The sequence below is a fragment of the Mytilus trossulus genome, chromosome 12, assembly GCF_036588685.1.
Source record: "Mytilus trossulus isolate FHL-02 chromosome 12, PNRI_Mtr1.1.1.hap1, whole genome shotgun sequence".
NCBI classification, from domain to species: Eukaryota; Metazoa; Mollusca; class Bivalvia; order Mytilida; family Mytilidae; genus Mytilus; species Mytilus trossulus.
Genome location: NC_086384.1, coordinates 15,467,205 through 15,486,356, shown reverse-complemented (window position 1 = coordinate 15,486,356; position 19,152 = coordinate 15,467,205). Strand labels below are relative to the sequence as shown.

At 33.9% G+C, this 19,152-nt stretch overlaps 1 protein-coding gene across 1 annotated transcript in view; it reads right to left on the bottom strand.

The window, feature by feature from the left end:
• The window catches only part of LOC134692241 (sushi, von Willebrand factor type A, EGF and pentraxin domain-containing protein 1-like), a 30,270-nt gene that overhangs the window by 7,532 nt on the left and 3,586 nt on the right, over positions 1–19,152 (bottom strand). The window contains exons 7-26 of the mRNA XM_063552692.1: positions 18,647–18,829; positions 18,051–18,233; positions 17,455–17,637; positions 16,865–17,047; positions 16,270–16,452; positions 15,680–15,862; positions 15,084–15,266; positions 14,488–14,670; positions 13,899–14,081; positions 13,299–13,481; positions 12,703–12,885; positions 8,833–9,015; positions 7,864–7,977; positions 6,834–6,947; positions 6,033–6,206; positions 4,850–5,062; positions 3,198–3,311; positions 2,272–2,385; positions 2,063–2,176; positions 185–304 (exon numbers count right to left, since the gene is read on the bottom strand). Coding sequence (XP_063408762.1) covers positions 185–304; positions 2,063–2,176; positions 2,272–2,385; positions 3,198–3,311; positions 4,850–5,062; positions 6,033–6,206; positions 6,834–6,947; positions 7,864–7,977; positions 8,833–9,015; positions 12,703–12,885; positions 13,299–13,481; positions 13,899–14,081; positions 14,488–14,670; positions 15,084–15,266; positions 15,680–15,862; positions 16,270–16,452; positions 16,865–17,047; positions 17,455–17,637; positions 18,051–18,233; positions 18,647–18,829 — 3,273 coding nt within the window. The remainder of the gene's footprint in view (positions 1–184; positions 305–2,062; positions 2,177–2,271; positions 2,386–3,197; positions 3,312–4,849; positions 5,063–6,032; positions 6,207–6,833; positions 6,948–7,863; positions 7,978–8,832; positions 9,016–12,702; positions 12,886–13,298; positions 13,482–13,898; positions 14,082–14,487; positions 14,671–15,083; positions 15,267–15,679; positions 15,863–16,269; positions 16,453–16,864; positions 17,048–17,454; positions 17,638–18,050; positions 18,234–18,646; positions 18,830–19,152) is intronic.

Below are 19,152 nucleotides of genomic sequence, written 5' to 3'. Positions count from 1 at the left end.
AAAAATGAAAAAAGTCTTGCTGATAATCATGGATGAAAACTTTTAGCGAACTTGTCTACCCCTATTTTAATCCAGCATGACTGACAGAATAAAAAGTGTGGAACTTTTGAGAGAATTGGTGAAATCAGCATTTAAATTACCTTCCCACATGACTCACAAAAGACAATGCCAATCAGACACTTACGATTTTGACAGAATTGTCCATAATATGCAGTACTTTGGTCACAATTACATGTGAATGTTAACAGTCCATCTTGACATGCACCTCCATTAAGACAGTTTACTCCGTCACAAAAATCTATATCTAAAATAGAAGCAGAAGTATATGCTTAAATTACAATAACTAATTAGGGGCGTAGATAGGAATCTAATAAGCTGTAATGGGCTGATTTTTTAGCTAATGCTTAAAATCAGACTATTAAATAGTATAAACCCGCTGCAATTATTTGAACCTGTCCTAAGTCATTTTCCTGATGTTCAGTAGTTGTTGTTTGTTGTTGTGGTTTATAAGTGTTTCTTGTTTTTCTATATAGATAGACCATTGGTTTTACCGTTTAAATGGTTTTACACTAGTAGTTTTTTGGGCCCTTTATAGATCTTTGTAGCTTGCTGTTCGGTTTGAGCAAAGGCTCTGTATTGAAGAACGTACTTTAATATATAATGGTTTACTTTTATAAATTGTGGTTTAGATGGAGAGTTGTCTCATTGGCACTCATACCACATCGACTTATATCTTCATAAATGCATTTTTGCCAATATGTTACAAAAAATATAATTTTATGTTAGCAATGCCACTTCTTACCCTGACACTGTATCATTTGCTCTTTTAAAGTTGCTATTTTTAAAAAAAGTAATATAAGATAAATATCTGATGACATAATACTCAGATTTATCTCTTTCATATGTTAATAATCTAAGCTTGTAAAAGCAATACAATTCATATTTATTACCTATTTGATTAAAATTGACTTATTCAGATATCGATTGTATTTATATGGGAATGATACTGTTTTGAATGTTGAAACTACTACTGATGTTATTTACCAAGAACAAAAGCTGCTTCCTGACTAAGTCACCTCATATAACATATGAAATACCTCTTTTTTAATGGATCCTTAGTATGAATTTACATGTGTATCTACATACAAATTATATCTGAAACCTTTTTCACCATTATGATCAAGATCAGGTAGTACAATTAAAGCTATTTATATGTCATATCTATATGTATATATATGACTTAATATAAGTCTCATAATATTTATCTTACCTATTTCACAGTGTTCCCCAGTATGTGAATCTGGACAGGTACATGTGTAACTATTTATACCATCTACACATGTAGCACCGTATCTTACCTATTTCACAGTGTTCTCCAGTATGTGAATCTGGACAGGTACATGTGTAACTATTTATACCATCTACACATGTAGCACTGTATCTTACCTATTTCACAGTGTTCCCCAGTATGTGAATCTGGACAGGTACATGTGTAACTATTTATACCATCTACACATGTAGCACCATATCTTACCTATTTCACAGTGTTCTCCAGTATGTGAATCACGACAGGTACATGTGTAACTATTTATACCATCTACACATGTAGCACCATATCTTACCTATTTCACAGTGTTCCCCAGTATGTGAATCTGGACAGGTACATGTGTAACTGTTTATACCATCTACACATGTAGCACTGTATCTTACCTATTTCACAGTGTTCTCCAGTATGTGAATCTGGACAGGTACATGTGTAACTGTTTATACCATCTACACATGTAGCACCGTATCTTACCTATTTCACAGTGTTCTCCAGTATGTGAATCTGGACAGGTACATGTGTAACTGTTTATACCATCTACACATGTAGCACTGTATCTTACCTATTTCACAGTGTTCTCCAGTATGTGAATCTGGACAGGTACATGTGTAACTGTTTATACCATCTACACATGTAGCACCGTATCTTACCTATTTCACAGTGTTCTCCAGTATGTGAATCTGGACAGGTACATGTGTAACTATTTATACCATCTACACATGTAGCACCGTATCTTACCTATTTCACAGTGTTCCCCAGTATGTGAATCTGGACAGGTACATGTGTAACTGTTTATACCATCTACACATGTAGCACCATTCAGACACTGGTTGTTTTCACAATCATCAATTTCTGAAAAAGAAGAAGAGCATTAAGGACCCAAAATTCTCACAGGTTTTGTCAAATACAACTAATGTCACTATTCCTAGCGTAAAAACTGAACTTACGAGTTTCACAGAGATCTCCTTCAAAGTCATCAGCACAGGTACAGGTATATGAAGACAGACCGTCCACACAGGTAGCCCCATTCTCACAGTTGTTACCAACACAATTATCTATGTCTAAAAATCAAAATGAGAGTTATTCAATACACAGGATTTTATTTCATATCTAGAAGGTTACACAGTTAAGAAAACAGTTATGTTAGGTTAATAGTATGTTCTATGGTGAAAGAAAAGGACATGTCATCTATTTCTTGTCACTGTAAAATTAAAGTGGGATCAACAAATTTCACATCCATTACTGTAAATTAAGATCATTATTTTGAGCTTTTTATTATTGTTACTGGGTGAGCATCATAATAATAAGAACTGGATTTCTGTTATTTGGTAGATATAGATATAGGAAGATGTGGTATGAGTGCAACTATCCATCTAAGTCACAATTTATAAAAGTAAACCATTATAGGTCAAGGTACAGCCTTCAACCCAGAGCCTTGGCTTACACCAAACAGCAAGCTATAAAGGGCCCCAAAATAACCAGTGTAAAACCTTTCAAACGGGAAAACCAATGGTCTAATCCATATAAAAACGAGAAACAAAACACACTTATCAACCATATTAATATATAACAACCACTGAACATCAGGTTCCTGACTTAGGACAGGTGCAAACAATTAATTATTGTATGCAGATTTTCTTGAAATCGCATTAATTAATCTCTCACTTTTGTCCATTTTTCAAAAATCATGATAAAAAATGCATACAATATCTGAATTTCACAATGTTTCTTTTTTGTTATCTATTAACTTGAAATCACAGTAAATAAGGTGGCTAAAAGTAGGATAGCTGTAAACTTTTTTTTTAAAGAGGCACGCTGTTTATTTTTTTGACAGGAGTACAAACTTTAGCATTTAATGATGATAAATACTTACTAGTTTCACAATGTGTTCCTTCAAAATGTTCTGTACATTCACAACTGTAGGACAGGAACCCATCAACACATGTTCCACCATTCTCACAAACTATACCTTCACACTCATCTATTTCTATAAAACAAATAATTGAAGATTGTATGACCCAGTTTGCCCTTCAGGTGATTAACAGTATCAGCTTCATATAATTAAAGTTGGCAAACGGTTGCATTCACTGAGCATGTGATTAAAAATATTTAGATGAACCAAAAAATTCAAATATTTAATGAAATACAAAATTTCATTGACTAATGTCTGTAACAAAAGATGTATGTTTCGCTAAGGTACATTCCTTGCCCTATCCACAAAATTCGATATACATACACAAGGTCATATTTTTCTCTGGCTGTTTATGACGTCTTTACACTAAATCCATTGTATGTTGGATGTGTACGGATTGAGTGTTTAGTCTTAGAGGCATGATTTTTTTATTAGTTGTTAGTGGCTTTGAACTAGCTGTCAGATAACTGCGAGTACTCTCAGATCTGTTCATTGTGTCTTTTTGTGTCAGGATGTATTAGTACCCGGCCATGTCCACTTTTATTTTTTGTCTATCTGATGAGTTAAGCCTTTTTCAACTGATTTTTTTAGTTCGTTTCTTATGTTGTACTGTTGTACCACTGTCCCAGGTTAGGGGGAGGGTTGGGATTCCACTAACATGTTTAACCCCGCCACATTATTGATGTATGTGCCTGTCCCAAGTCAGGAGCCTGTAATTCAGTGGTTGTCGTTTGTTTATGTGTTACATATTTGTTTTTCCATCATTTTTTTACATTAATAAGGCCGTTAGTTTTCTCACTTGAATTGTTTTACATTGTCTTATCGGGGCCTTATATAGCTGACTATGCGATATGGGCTTTGCTCATTGTTGAAGGCCATACGGTGACCTATAGTTGTTAATGTTTGTGTCATTTTGGTCTTTTGTGGATAGTTGTCTCATTGGCAATCATACCACATCTTCTTTTTTATACAATCAGGAACATATATATTGACTTCGATAAATCTATGAGAATTTTTAGTAAACTGTTATACAAAACTATACTATCATGTGAAAATAAGGAGATGTTGTATGATTGCAAATAAGTCACTATCTACCAGATTTCAAACAGTCAAGATTTAAGCTTATATACAAAACTGGTGCTTCAGATAAAACCTAGTGACATTCTAGGGGAGAACATTCTAGTATTAAAATTGGAATATTAAGGAAATCAAGTTTTTTTTTCATTTTTATAAAGCAGATCATAAAACCGATCTTCTATTATTTAAAATAAATATGTTCCATAGATTACCATGCATTTTATTATTTCTTTTTAAAAAAGCATGGTAAATCCACATTTTAACAAAAAAGTATTGCAAAATTTTATCTGAGGAAATATATACTTCCATAGCCTATGCTATTATTATTCTCTTGTAGACCTATACAGCAAACTGTTAGATGATTCATAGTCCTTTATTATCATGCAAAAATATCTTCTTTTAACTTTCAACAAATAAACAGCTGTGGTGCGAGTAAAATGTTATTTTTCAAAGTTTTTAACTGACCAGATGTTACCTGAAAGGGATCATCACCACAACATAGTTAAATTCATATAAGCATCAAATATATAACAAACCTGTACACACAGGCTCCTGTCCATCCCATCCACCTCCTAACTCACAGTTCCTGGTTAGATCTCCACCGGTCAGTTCATAGCCAGCATTACAGGTGTATGTGATGGACTGACCAGGTACAGAGTTAGTATTGGTATTGAAACCAAAGCCTCCCAGCTTACCAGAGCCACCAGTACTAGTATGAGCAGGAGCAGATGGCTTTACACATTCAATTACTGAAAATAAAGATATGTACTCTTCAATAAACTCATTATAGATACCAGAACTATATTTAGTATATAAGTCAGACGCGCCTTTTGTCTACAAAAGACTCATCAGTGACGCTGAAATCCCAAAAAGTTAAAAAGGCGAAATGAAGTACAAAGTTGAAGAGCATTGAGAACCAAAATTCCTAAAAGTTTTGCCAAATACAGCTAAGGTAATCTATGCCTGAGGTAGAAAAGCCTTAGTATTTCAAAACAAGAATGTGTCCATAGTACACGGATGCCCCACTCGCACTATAATTTTCTATGTTCAGTGGACCGAGAAAATTGGGGTCAGAACTTTAATTTGGATAGAAATATCATGTCATAGGGAACATGTGTACTAAGTTTCAAGTTGATGTAACTTTAACTTCATCAAAAACTACCTTGACCAAAAACTTTAACCTGACCTGTGCACTATCATTTTCTATGTTCAGTGGACCATGTAATTGGGGTCAAAACTATAATTTGGCATTAAAATTAGAAAGATCATATCATGGGAAACATGTGTACTAAGTTTCAAATTGATTGGACTTCAACTTCATCAAAAACTACCTCGACCAAAAACTTTAACCTGAAGCGGGACGAACGGACGTACAGACGGACGCACAGACGAACGAACGAACGAACGAACGGAGGCACAGACCAGAAAACATAATGCCCCTCTACTATCGTAGGTGGGGCATAAAAATCAAAAATTTGTAAACAATTCACCTGATTCATGTGGTACACATTTTTGTAAACTTTAAGGGTCATGGCAAAGTTAATCACTAATTTAAATGTCCAACAAAAGTTCAACATTTTGGTGTCTGATCATTTATATTCAAGGTTGTACATATAATTCCTTAAAACAAACAAATAAATGCTTTATTTTTCAAATAATACAAGTTCAAAACAGTTCAATGTCAACATGCACTGACTGAAAACCATAACTGGTACCTACTTGAACAAGTTGGTAAGGTTCCATCCCAGGATGGTCCAACAACACAGGTCAGGAGAGAATTCCCACTTAGTAAGTAACCAAAATCACATTGGTATTCCACTGTATCACCAACCTCAAGTCCAGTAACAGTAGCACTAGCATGTGTAATAGTCTGGGGGTCCTCACACGGGATTTCTGGAAAATAAATAAAAGTGGTCATTATATAAATTGATATATGGATTACTTCCCCTGGAAAGAGAAGGATGGTGTAATTACAGTTTTTACTACACAACCTTTGGATTATTTTCCCTGGAAAGAAAAGAAACAATGTTATTATTTTTTTTTAAACTGCACAATCCAAGGATTATTTCCCTTGAAAGAAAAGGAATGGTATAATAATAATTTTTTTGACAGCACAACCCAAGGATTATCTCCCCTCGGAAGATAAAGGGTGGTGTAACTATAATTTTGACAGCACAACCCAAGGATTTTTTCCCCTGGGAAGATAAAGGGTGGTGTAACTATAATTTTGACAGCACTACCCAAGGATTGTCTCCCCTGGGAAGATAAAGGGTGGTGTAACTATAATTTTGACAGCACAACCCAAGGACTATCTCCCCTGGGAAGATAAAGGGTGGTGTAACTATAATTTTTCAAAGTTCTATCAGTGAGAACATGCAATACAGTTCTAAAATCAACACAAAATAGTGTTATAGTGTCAGATGAGCTAAAAATGATAACGGAAAACATTTTTTGTTTTGATTTTAATCAGAATTCTCATGCAGTTAACAAATATGTAGCTGACAAAATATAAAACTTCACCAGTTTCACAGTGTGTGTCTGTATACCCGGCAGCACAAGTACATGTGTACCCATTAACTAGGTCATTACAAGTGGCTCCATTCTGACAAACAGCAGTGGCACATTCATCAATATCTAAAAAAAAAAAAAACAACATTTGCTGCCTTTAACTGCCATAAAAGATGATTAATATACAGATTCTTCAGCTGTTGGAGGTCATACTTTGACCTATAATGGTTTACTTTTTGAACATTGGGACAATATAAAGATGCAGAGTTATCTCGTTGGCATTCAATCATACTGTACAAGGTGAATTTGTGGATATATCGTTTTATTTATATTAAATCATAAGTCTTCCCTCAATGGCAACAGTTCTATGCAGTGTCACAAATTATGGTTGTGGATGGAAAAGGGGGACTGTACTTTTGTATTCTTAATCTTTTTAGAGAATTTTTGGGAATTTTTTTGTTAAATTGTTGTTGAATTGTACAAGCTTTCAACATTTAAATTGAATGATTGAAGTGTATAAGGGTAAATTAAAAAGACATGGGTTTAAGGGATCAAATATTTATTTTTATGAGGATGCTCAGAGTTTTTAAAGTTGGCTCTTCTCAACAGTTTATGTTAATTTAAGGAAATTAAAGTGTTATGAGGAAGCTCAATTAACACCTGTGTAAACCTCTGGTGTTAATTGAGCTTCCTCTATTATGCTTTACTTTCCTTATTATAGAAGTGGTGTAGATTTGATTGACATTTTAATGGATCATGATATTCATTGTCACATAAACTGTTGAGAAGAGCCTTCTTAAAAAGCTATGAGCATCCTTGTAAGAATAAATCTATGATCCCTTATCTATACACATTTTTTTCATAGTTTATTTCATCCTTTATTTAAGATTTTACTTTTATTTATCTTTAAGTCACTCCAAAAGATTCTTTCCTATACAAGATCTGTATCAACTTTATATAATTATATGAATGTACAGAAATGGCATAATTGAAACCATTTATATAAGAAAAGTTGTCAGATACTAATAGAAACACAACTTACTTATTTCACAATCAGTTCCTTCGTATCCAGGCATACATGTACAACTATAGGCATTTTCTTCATTGTGACATGTAGCTCCATTTTGACATGGAGTTGTCAAGCACTCATTAATGTCTAAAAATATATATGTATATCAACATTAAAGTAATATTGACTTATTTTGTTATTCTTTTAAAATCAATCTTGAATTTGAAAGTTTTTATCCATTTGTTTGAGCTTTTGATTTTGCCATTTTGAATTTTCATTTGAGTTCAATATTTTTGTGATTTTACTTTTTTTTTAATATTTATCAGTAGAAAAAATCCTTAATTTTTAGCACAGCTGAACTGTATGTGCCTGTCCCAAGTCAGGAGCCTGTAATTCAGTGGTTGTCGTTTGTTTATGTGTTACATATTTGTTTTTCGTTCATTTTTTTACATAAATAAGGCCATTAGTTTTCTCGTTTGAATTGTTTTACATTGTCTTATCGGGGCCTTTTATAGCTGACTATGTGGTATGGGCTTTGCTCATTGTTGAAGGGGGTACGGTTACCTATAGTTGTTAATGTTTGTGTCATTTTGGTCTTTTGTGGATAGTTGTCTCATTGGCAATAATACCACATCTTCTTTTTTATATTGATGGCATCTACTACCACTAGACTATAGAAGGTAAAGATACATCTGGTTACTGATTTAGTTTCTATCTGTAATAGTTTTTCAGGCATTTGGTAAAAACATTAAAATACATAAGAAATTTCAATTAAAGATATTTTGAAAATATAAGAGCCTAAACAGACATGTTCTGGTTCCAGTTTGTACATAAAACACTGGTAACCAGTGCTTAACTTTTGCTTAACATGTGGTGGTGGGTGTGTGTTGGCCATTAATGTACTACTCAGCTGGGATATATTGGTTCACCCTAGTACACCCAACACTGGTTACCTGTCCACTGTTTACTGCAATAAAACAAAGAGTGAAAAATAGTTCTTACCTTCACATGCCGGTGGAGGTGTTGGCCATGTACCACCGAGCTGACATATTCTGGTCCCAAAATCTCCAGCTGGTAACTGGTAACCAGGTTGACATGTGTATGACACCTCAGTATCTGGTACTACAGCATCAGTGGATGATGGGATTGTGAATTGATTATATCCTGATATGTCACATTTAATCACTGTAGAAAAAAGTTAAAATGAAAAAAATCATTACAATATGCAACCTATGCAGTAATCAGACGTTCATTCAGAATTGTTTTTAAATAGATATAGATAGATGTGGTATGAGTGCCATTGAGACAACTCTCCATCATTTAAAAACAAGAATGTGTCCACAGTACACGGATGCCCCACTCGCACTATCATTTTATATGTTTAGTGGACTGTGAAATTGGAATAAATTCTCTAATTTGGCATTAAAATTAGAATGATCTTATCATAGGGAACATGTATATTAAGTTTCAAGTTGATTTGACTTCTACTTCATCAAAAACTACCTTGACCAAAAACTTTAACCTGAACTTAGCACTTTCATTTTCTATGTTCAGTGGACCATGAAGTTGGGGCCAAACTATAATTTGGCATTAAAATTAGAAAGATCATATCATAGGGTACATGTATACCTAGTTTCAAGTTGATTGGACTTCAACTTCATCAAAAACTACCTTGACCAAAAACTTTAACCTGAAGAACGAACAGATGGACGAACGAACGGACAGAGGGACGAACGGACGCACAGACCAGAAAACATAATGCCTCTCTACTATCGTAGGTGGGGCATAAAAATCAAATGACTACGTCTTATTAGAAAAAAGAAGATGTGGTATGATTGTCAATATTGACACCTCTCCACAAGAGACCAAATGACAAATTAACAACTATATGTCACCGTAGGACCTTCTACAATGAGCAAAACCCATACCTTGTAGTCAGCTTTCATAGGCCCCTAAATAACAAATGTAAACAACTAAAAAGAAAAAGCTACATGGCCTAATTTTGAAAAAAATTAACAAAAAACAAACCGGTTACACATCAACAAACAACAACCACTGAATTACAGACTCCTATCTCCGGACAGGCACATACATACATAATATGGCAGGGTTAAACATGTATTAGATTGGTTATAAAATATCAAAGTGCTGGATAGCACCTATGGAAGGTTTACAACTGAAGATGTGAATTATTTCAAATATGTACTTAATAGTTATCAAACGTACCAGGATTATAATTTCGTATGCCAGACGCGCGTTTTGTCTACATAAGTATCATCAGTGAAGCTCATATCAAAATATTTATTAAGCCGAAGTAGTACAAAGTTGAAGAACATTGAAAATCAAAAATTTTAAAAAGTTGTGCCAAATAAGGCTAAGGTAATCACAGCTTTGATGTTTTATACTAAATCATTGTCTCATCAGCAATTATCAAAAAGCATTTTTTTTTTAATATGCTTGTCATGTAAAATTTTATATTTTCTATTGCAACCTTCAATTGTAGACTATAAAAATTCAGGTATAAAGAAAGCTCTGTTAAGGTGGCTTGGGGTCTAAATTAAAATCCATAGAAGTTTTTAATATTTTGTCAAAATGAAGTTTTTATCATGTTTTTTTCAAAAGTATAATAAAAACTAGATGTGTCAAAGCGACACAAATGGCCTGTCTCAAAAAGTTGAAAAATCTGCAATTTCAATTACACATGTGGACACAAACATGATGGTAGTCTCACATATCAAAAATCAGCTCAAAATCTGGAGGAGTATGGAAAAATGTCCATTTAACTGTGATTTTCAACAATTTTCAAAGTTGTAAACCCTTCAATCTCAAATACCAAAAATTCTCCCAATATTTGAAAGCATTTTGAAACTAGAGGCTCTAAAGAGCCTGTGTCGCTCACCTTGGTCTATGTGAATATTAAACAAAGGAAGCAGATTGAAAATTGACTACAAAGGTCAACAACTCCTACAGGGGTCAATTGACCATTTCGTTCATGTTGACTTATTTGTAGATCTTACTTTGCTGAACATTATTGCTGTTTACAGTTTACCTATATCTATAATAATATTCAATATAAAACAGCAAAATTTCCTTAAAATTACCAATTCAGGGGCTGCAACCCAAAAACAGGTTGTCCAATTCATCTGAAAATTTCAGGGCAGATAGATCTTGACCTGATTAACAATTTTACTTCATGTCAGATTTTCTCTAAATTATTTGGTTTTTGAGTTATAAGCCAAAAACTGCATTTTACCCCTATGTTCTATTTTTAGCTGTGGCGGCCATCTTGGTTTGATGGCCAGGTCACCGGACACATTTTTTAAACAAGAAACCCCAAAGATGATTGTGGCCAAGTTTGGATCAATTTGGCACAGCAGTTTCAGAGAAGAAGATTTTAGTAAAAGATATATAAATTTTACGAAAAATGGTTAAAAATTGACTATAAAGGGCAATAACTCCTAAAGAGGTCAACTGACCATTTTGGTCATGTTGAGTTATTTGTAAATCTGACCTTGCTGAACATTATTGCTGTTTACAGTTTACCTATATCTATAATAATATTCAATATAATAACCAAAAACAGCAAAATTTCCTTAAAATTACCAATTCAGGGGCCGCAACCCAAAAACAGGTTGTCCAATTCATCTGAAAATTTCAGGGCAGATAGATCTTCACCTGATTAACAATTTTACCCAATGTCAGATTTGCTCTAAATGCTTTGGTTTTTGAGTTATAAGCCAAAAACTGCATTTTACCCCTATGTTCTATTTATAGCCATGGCGGTCATCTTGGTTAGTTGGCGGGGTCACCGGACACAATTTTTAAACTAGATACCCCAATGATGATTGTGGCCAAGTTTCAAATAATTTGGCCCAGCAGTTTCAGAGGAGAAGATTTTTCTAAAAGATAACAAAGATTTACAAAAAATGGTTCAAAATTGACTATAAAGGGCAATAACTCCTAAACGGGTCAACTGACCATTTTGGTCATGTTGACTTATTTGTAGATCTTACTTTGCTGAACATTATTGCTTTTTACAGTTTATCTCTATCTGAAATAATATTCAAGATAATAACCAAAAACAACAAAATTTCCTTAAAATGACCAATTCAGGGGCAGCAACCTAACAACGGAATGTCAGATTCATCTGAAAATTTCAGGGCAGATAGATCTTAACCTGATTAACAATATTACCCCATGTCAGATTTGCCCTAAATGCTTTGGTTTTTGAGTTATAAGCCAAAAACTGCATTTTACCCCTATGTTCTATTTATAGCCATGGCGGCCATCTTGGTTAGTTGGCGGGGTCACCGGACACAATTTTTAAACTAGATACCCCAATGATGATTGTGGCCAAGTTTGGTTAAATTTGGCCCAGTAGTTTCAGAGGAGAAGATTTTTGTAAAAGTTAACGCAGGACGACGACGACGGACGCCGATGCCGGACGCCGGACGCCAAGTGATGAGAAAAGCTCACTTGGCCCTTCGGGCCAGGTGAGCTAAAAAGGTCTGTAATAACTGTGATTTTCAACACTTTATCAATGCCCAGAGTCGCTAATTACAGCAGAAATTAGCAGAGCAGAACGAAACTTAAACTTGATCTGTAACTCATCATGGTTAATATACATATAAAAAATAAGCCCAATATCTGGAGGCATTTAGAAAAAAATCTGTATACTTGTTTGTTGCGGAATGACAGAATTACGGACAAGGGTAAAACTATATGGCACTGACAACTTTGTTGTGGGGCCAAAAAAAGTATGGATGCTCATACTTAAGATAAGAAAACTAAAAAAAAAGGTGTCAAGACTTGTTTTCTTGCAACATATCAAAATAGGTAAATTCAACTAGATGAGTGGTAAATAGTCCTTACCTTCACATGCTGGTGGAGGTGCTGGCCATGTACCACCGAGCTGACATATTCTGGTTCCCAAATCTCCAGCTGGTAAATGGTAACCAAATTCACATGTGTATGTCATTTCTGTACTTGGCACAACATCAGTATTAGTGGATGTAATAGTAAACTCATTTATTTCAGGAGCTGAACATTTCATAACTAAAAGAAATCAAAGCAATGTAAGCCCGATAGGCAGTTGATAAAACAACAAGTACAGAAATAATGGAAAACTGTAACACTGTTGCTTTAATTGTTTATCACAGATTGTTATATCTAATGTATCATATTGTTGATGTGCTGCACTGATTTTCACAATTCTACAAAATTTTATTTAACCATATACTATTTGTTTTTGAAAATTTATCTATCAAATTTCATTTACTTATAATTAATATGTTTCCTTTCAATGATTGAATGTCAAATCTGTTTTTAAATTGGCCTATTCATTAAACAATGCTGACTTGTGAATATTCTGACATGCTAGATGGTTTTGTTGACTAGATGCTGGAACACAGAACCCTGTCAACAACTGCTTACCTTCAAATGATGATAGTGTTGTAAATAGTTCTTACCTTCACATGCTGGTGGAGGTGCTGGCCATGTACCACTGAGCTGACATATTCTGGTTCCCAAATCTCCAGCTGGTAACTGGTAACCAAATTCACAGGTGTATGTTACTTCTGTACTTGGCACAACATCAGTATTAGTGGATGTAATAGTAAACTCATTTAATCCAGGAGCTGTACATTTCATGACTAAAAGAAATCAAAGCACTTTTAGCGCTATAGAAATTTGATAAAACACCAAGTACAGATATGATGGAAAACTATAGCACTGTTCCTTTAATTGTTTATCACAGATTGTCATATCTAATGAATCATATTGTTGATGTGCTGCACTGATTTCCACAATTGTACACACTTTTATTTAACCATATACTATTTGTTTTTGAAGGTTTATCAATCAATTTCCAATTTCTTAATATGTTTCCTTTCAATGATTGAATGTCAAATCTGTTTTTAAATTGGCCTATTCATTAAACAATGCTGACTTGTGAATATTCTGACATATTCTGACATGCTAGATGGTTTTGTTGACTAGATGCTGGAACACAGAACCCTGACAAAGACTGCTTACCTTCAAATGATGATAGTGTTGTAAATAGTTCTTACCTTCACATGCTGGTGGAGGTGCTGGCCATGTACCACCGAGCTGACATATTCTGGTTCCCAAATCTCCAGCTGGTAACTGGTAACCAAATTCACATGTATATGTTACTTCTGTACTGGGCACAACATCAGTATTACTGGATGTAATTGTAAACTGGTTTATTCCAGGAGCTGTACATTTCATGACTAAAAGAAATCAAAGCACTTTTAGCGCTATAGAAATTTGATAAAACACCAGGTACAGAAATGATGAAAAACTGTAACTCTGTTGCTTTAATTGTTTATCACAGATTGTTATATCTAATGTATCATATTGTTGATGTGCTGCACTGATTTTCACAATTCTACACACTTTTATTTAAACATATACTATTTGTTTTTGAAAATTTATCAATCAAATTTATTTACTTAATATTTTTCTTTTCAATGATTGACTGTCAAATCTCTTTTTAAATTGGCCTATTCATTAAACAATGCTGACTTGTGAATATTCTGACATGCTAGATGGTTTTGTTGACTAGATGCTGGAACACAGAACCCTGTCAACAACTGCTTACCTTCAAATGATGATAGTGTTGTAAATAGTTCTTACCTTCACATGCTGGTGGAGGTGCTGGCCATGTACCACCAAGCTGACATATTCTGGTTCCCAAATCTCCAGCTGGTAACTGGTAACCAAATTCACAGGTGTATGTTACTTCTGTACTTGGCACAACATCAGTATTAGTGGATGTAATTGTAAACTCATTTAATCCAGGAGCTGTACATTTCATGACTAAAAGAAATCAAAGCACTTTTAGCGCTATAGAAATTTGATAAAACACCTTGTACAGAAATGATGGAAAACTGTAACACTGTTGCTTTAATTGTTTATCACAGACTGTTATATCTAATGTATCATATTGTTGATGTGCTGCACTGATTTCCACAATTCTACAAAATTTTGTTTAACCATATACTATTTGTTTTTGAAAATTTCTCAACCAAATTTCATTTACTTATAATTAATATGTTTCCTTTCAATGATTGAATGTCAAATCTGTTTTTAAATTGGCCTATTCATTAAACAATGCTGACTTGTGAATATTCTGACATGCTAGATGGTTTTGTTGACTAGATGCTGGAACACAGAACCCTGTCAACAACCGCTTACCCTCAAATGATGATAGTGTTGTAAATAGTTCTTACCTTCACATGCTGGTGGAGGTGCTGGCCATGTACCACCGAGCTGACATATTCTGGTTCCCAAATCTCCAGCTGGCAAGTGATAACCAAATTCACATGTGTATGTCACTTCTGTACTGGGCACAACATCAGTATTACTGGATGTAATTGTAAACTGGTTTATTCCAGGAGCTGTACATTTCATGACTAAAAGAAATCAAAGCACTTTTAGCGCTATAGAAATTTGATAAAACACCAGGTACAGAAATGATGGAAAACTGTAACACTGTTGATTTAATTGTTTATCACAGATTGTTATATCTAATGTATCATATTGTTGATGTGCTGCACTGATTTCCACAATTCTACAAATTTTTATTTAACCATATACTATTTGTTTTTGAAAATTTATCAATCAAATTTCATTTACTTATAATTAATATGTTTCCTTTTAATGATTGACTGTCAAATCTGTTTTTAAATTTGCCTATTCCTTAAACAATGCTGACTTATGAATATTCTGACATGCTATATGGTTTTGTTGACTTGATGCTGGAACACAGAACCCTGTCAACAACTGCTTACCTTCAAATGATGATAGTGTTGTAAAAAGTTCTTACCTTCACATGCTGGTGGAGGTGCTGGCCATGTACCACCAAGCTGACATATTCTGGTTCCCAAATCTCCAGCTGTTAACTGGTAACCAAATTCACAGGTGTATGTTACTTCTGTACTTGGCACAACATCAGTATTAGTGGATGTAATTGTAAACTCATTTAATCCAGGAGCTGTACATTTCATGACTAAAAGAAATCAAAGCACTTTTAGCGCTATAGAAATTTGATAAAACACCAAGTACAGAAATGATGGAAAACTACAGCACTGTTCCTTTAATTGTTTATCACAGATTGTTATATCTAATGTATCATATTGTTGATGTGCTGCACTGATTTCCACAATTGTACACACTTTTATTTAACCATATACAATTTGTTTTTGAAGATTTATCAATCAATTTCCAATTTCTTAATATGTTTCCTTTCAATGATTGAATGTCAAATCTGTTTTTAAATTGGCCTATGCATTAAACAATGCTGACTTGTGAATATTCTGACATGCTAGATGGTTTTGTTGACTAGAGGCTGGAACACAGAACCCTGACAAAGACTGCTTACCTTCAAATGATGATAGTATTGTAAATAGTTCTTACCTTCACATGCTGGTGGAGGTGCCGGCCATGTACCACCGAGCTGACATATTCTGGTTCCCAAATCTCCAGCTGGTAACTGGTAACCAAATTCACATGTATATGTTACTTCTGTACTGGGCACAGCATCAGTATTACTGGATGCAATTGTAAACTGGTTTATTCCAGGAGCTGTACATTTCATGACTAAAAGAAATCAAAGCACTTTTAGCGCTATAGAAATTTGATAAAACACCAGATACAGAAATAATGGAAAACTGTAACACTGTTGCTTTAATTGTTTATCACAGATTGTTATATCTAATGTATCATATTGTTGATGTGCTGCACTGATTTTCACAATTCTAAAAAAAATTATTTAACCATATACTATTGGTTTTGAAAATTTATCAATCAAATTTCATTTACTTATAATTAATAAGTTTCCTTTTAATGATTGACTGTCAAATCTGTTTTTAAAATGGCCTTTGCATTAAACAATGCTGACTTGTGAATATTCTGACATGCTAGATGGTTTTGTTGACTATATGCTGGAACACAGAACCCTGTCAACAATTGCTTACCTTCAAATGATGATAGTGTTGTAAATAGTTCTTACCTTCACATGCTGGTGGAGGTGCTGGCCATGTACCACCAAGCTGACATATTCTGGTTCCCAAATCTCCAGCTGGTAACTGGTAACCAAATTCACAGGTGTATGTTACTTCTGTACTTGGCACAACATCAGTATTAGTGGATGTAATTGTAAACTCATTTAATCCAGGAGCTGTACATTTCATGACTAAAAGAAATCAAAGCACTTTTAGCGCTATAGAAATTTGATAAAACACCAAGTACAGAAATGATGGAAAACTACAGCACTGTTCCTTTAATTGTTTATCACAGATTGTTATATCTAATGTATCATATTGTTGATGTGCTGCACTGATTTCCACAATTGTACACACTTTTATTTAATCATATACAATTTGTTTTTGAAGATTTATCAATCAATTTCCAATTTCTTAATATGTTTCCTTTCAATGATTGAATGTCAAATCTGTTTTTAAATTGGCCTATTCATTAAACAATGCTGACTTGTGAATATATTGACATGCTAGATGGTTTTGTTGACTAGATGCTGGAACACAGAACCCTGGCAACGACTGGTTACCTTCAAATGATGATAGTGTTGTAAATAGTTCTTACCTTCACATGCTGGTGGAGGTGCTGGCCATGTACCACCAAGCTGACATATTCTGGTTCCCAAATCTCCAGCTGGTAACTGGTAACCAAATTCACAGGTGTAGGTTACTTCTGTACTTGGTACAACATCAGTATTAGTGGATGTAATTGTAAACTCATTTAATCCAGGAGCTGTACATTTCATGACTAAAAGAAATCAAAGCACTTTTAGCGCTATAGAAATTTGATCAAACACCAAGTACAGAAATGATGGAAAACTGTAACACTGTTGCTTTAATTGTTTATCACAGATTGTTATATCTAGTGTATGATATTGTTGATGTGCTGCACTGATTTCCACAATTCTACAAAATTTTATTTAACCATATACTATTTGTTTTTGAAAATTTATCAACCAAATTTTATTTACTTATAATTAATATGTTTCCTTTCAATGATTGAATGTCAAATCTGTTTTTAAATTGGCCTATTCATTAAACAATGCTGACTTGTGAATATTCTGACATGCTAGATGGTTTTGTTGACTAGATGCTGGAACACAGAACCCTGGCAACGACTGGTTACCTTCAAATGATGATAGTGTTGTAAATAGTTCTTACCTTCACATGCTGGTGGAGGTGCTGGCCATGTACCACCAAGCTGACATATTCTGGTTCCCAAATCTCCAGCTGGTAACTGGTAACCAAATTCACATGTATATGTTACTTCTGTACTGGGCACAACATCAGTATTACTGGATGTTATTGTAAACTGGTTTATTCCAGGAGCTGTACATTTCATGACTAAAAGAAATCAAAGCACTTTTAGCGTTATAGAAATTTGATAAAACACCAGGTACAGAAATGATGAAAAACTGTAACTCTGTTGCTTTAATTGTTTATCACAGATTGTTATATCTAATGTATCATATTGTTGATGTGCTGCACTGATTTTCACAATTCTAAAAAAAATTATTTAACCATATACTATTTGTTTTTGAAAATTTATCAATCAAATTTCATTTACTTATAATTAATATGTTTCCTTTTAATGATTGACCTTTCAAATCAGTTTTTAAATGGCCTTTGCATTAAACAATGCTGACTTGTGAATATTCTGACATGCCAGATGGTTTTGTTGACAAGAGGCTGGAACACAGAACCCTGACAAAGACTGATTACCTTCAAATGATGATAGTGTTGTAAATAGTTCTTACCTTCACATGCTGGTGGAGGTGCTGGCCATGTACCACTGAGCTGACATATTCTGGTTCCCAAATCTCCAGCTGGTAACTGGTAACCAAATTCACATGTATATGTTACTTCTGTACTTGGCACAACATCAGTATTACTGGATGTAATTGTAAACTGGTTTATTCCAGGAGCTGTACATTTCATGACTAAAAGAAATCAAAGCACTTTTAGCGCTATAGAAATTTGATAAAACACCAGGTACAGAAATGATGAAAAAATGTAACTCTGTTGCTTTAATTGTTTATCACAGATTGTTATATCTAATGTATCATATTGTTGATGTGCTGCACTGATTTTCGCAATTCTACACACTTTTATTTAAACATATACTATTTGTTTTTGAAAATTTATCAATCAAATTTTATTTACTTATTATTTTTCTTTTCATTGATTGACTGTCAAATCTGTTTTTAAATTGGCCTATTCATTAAACAATGCTGACTTGTGAATATTCTGACATGCTAGATGG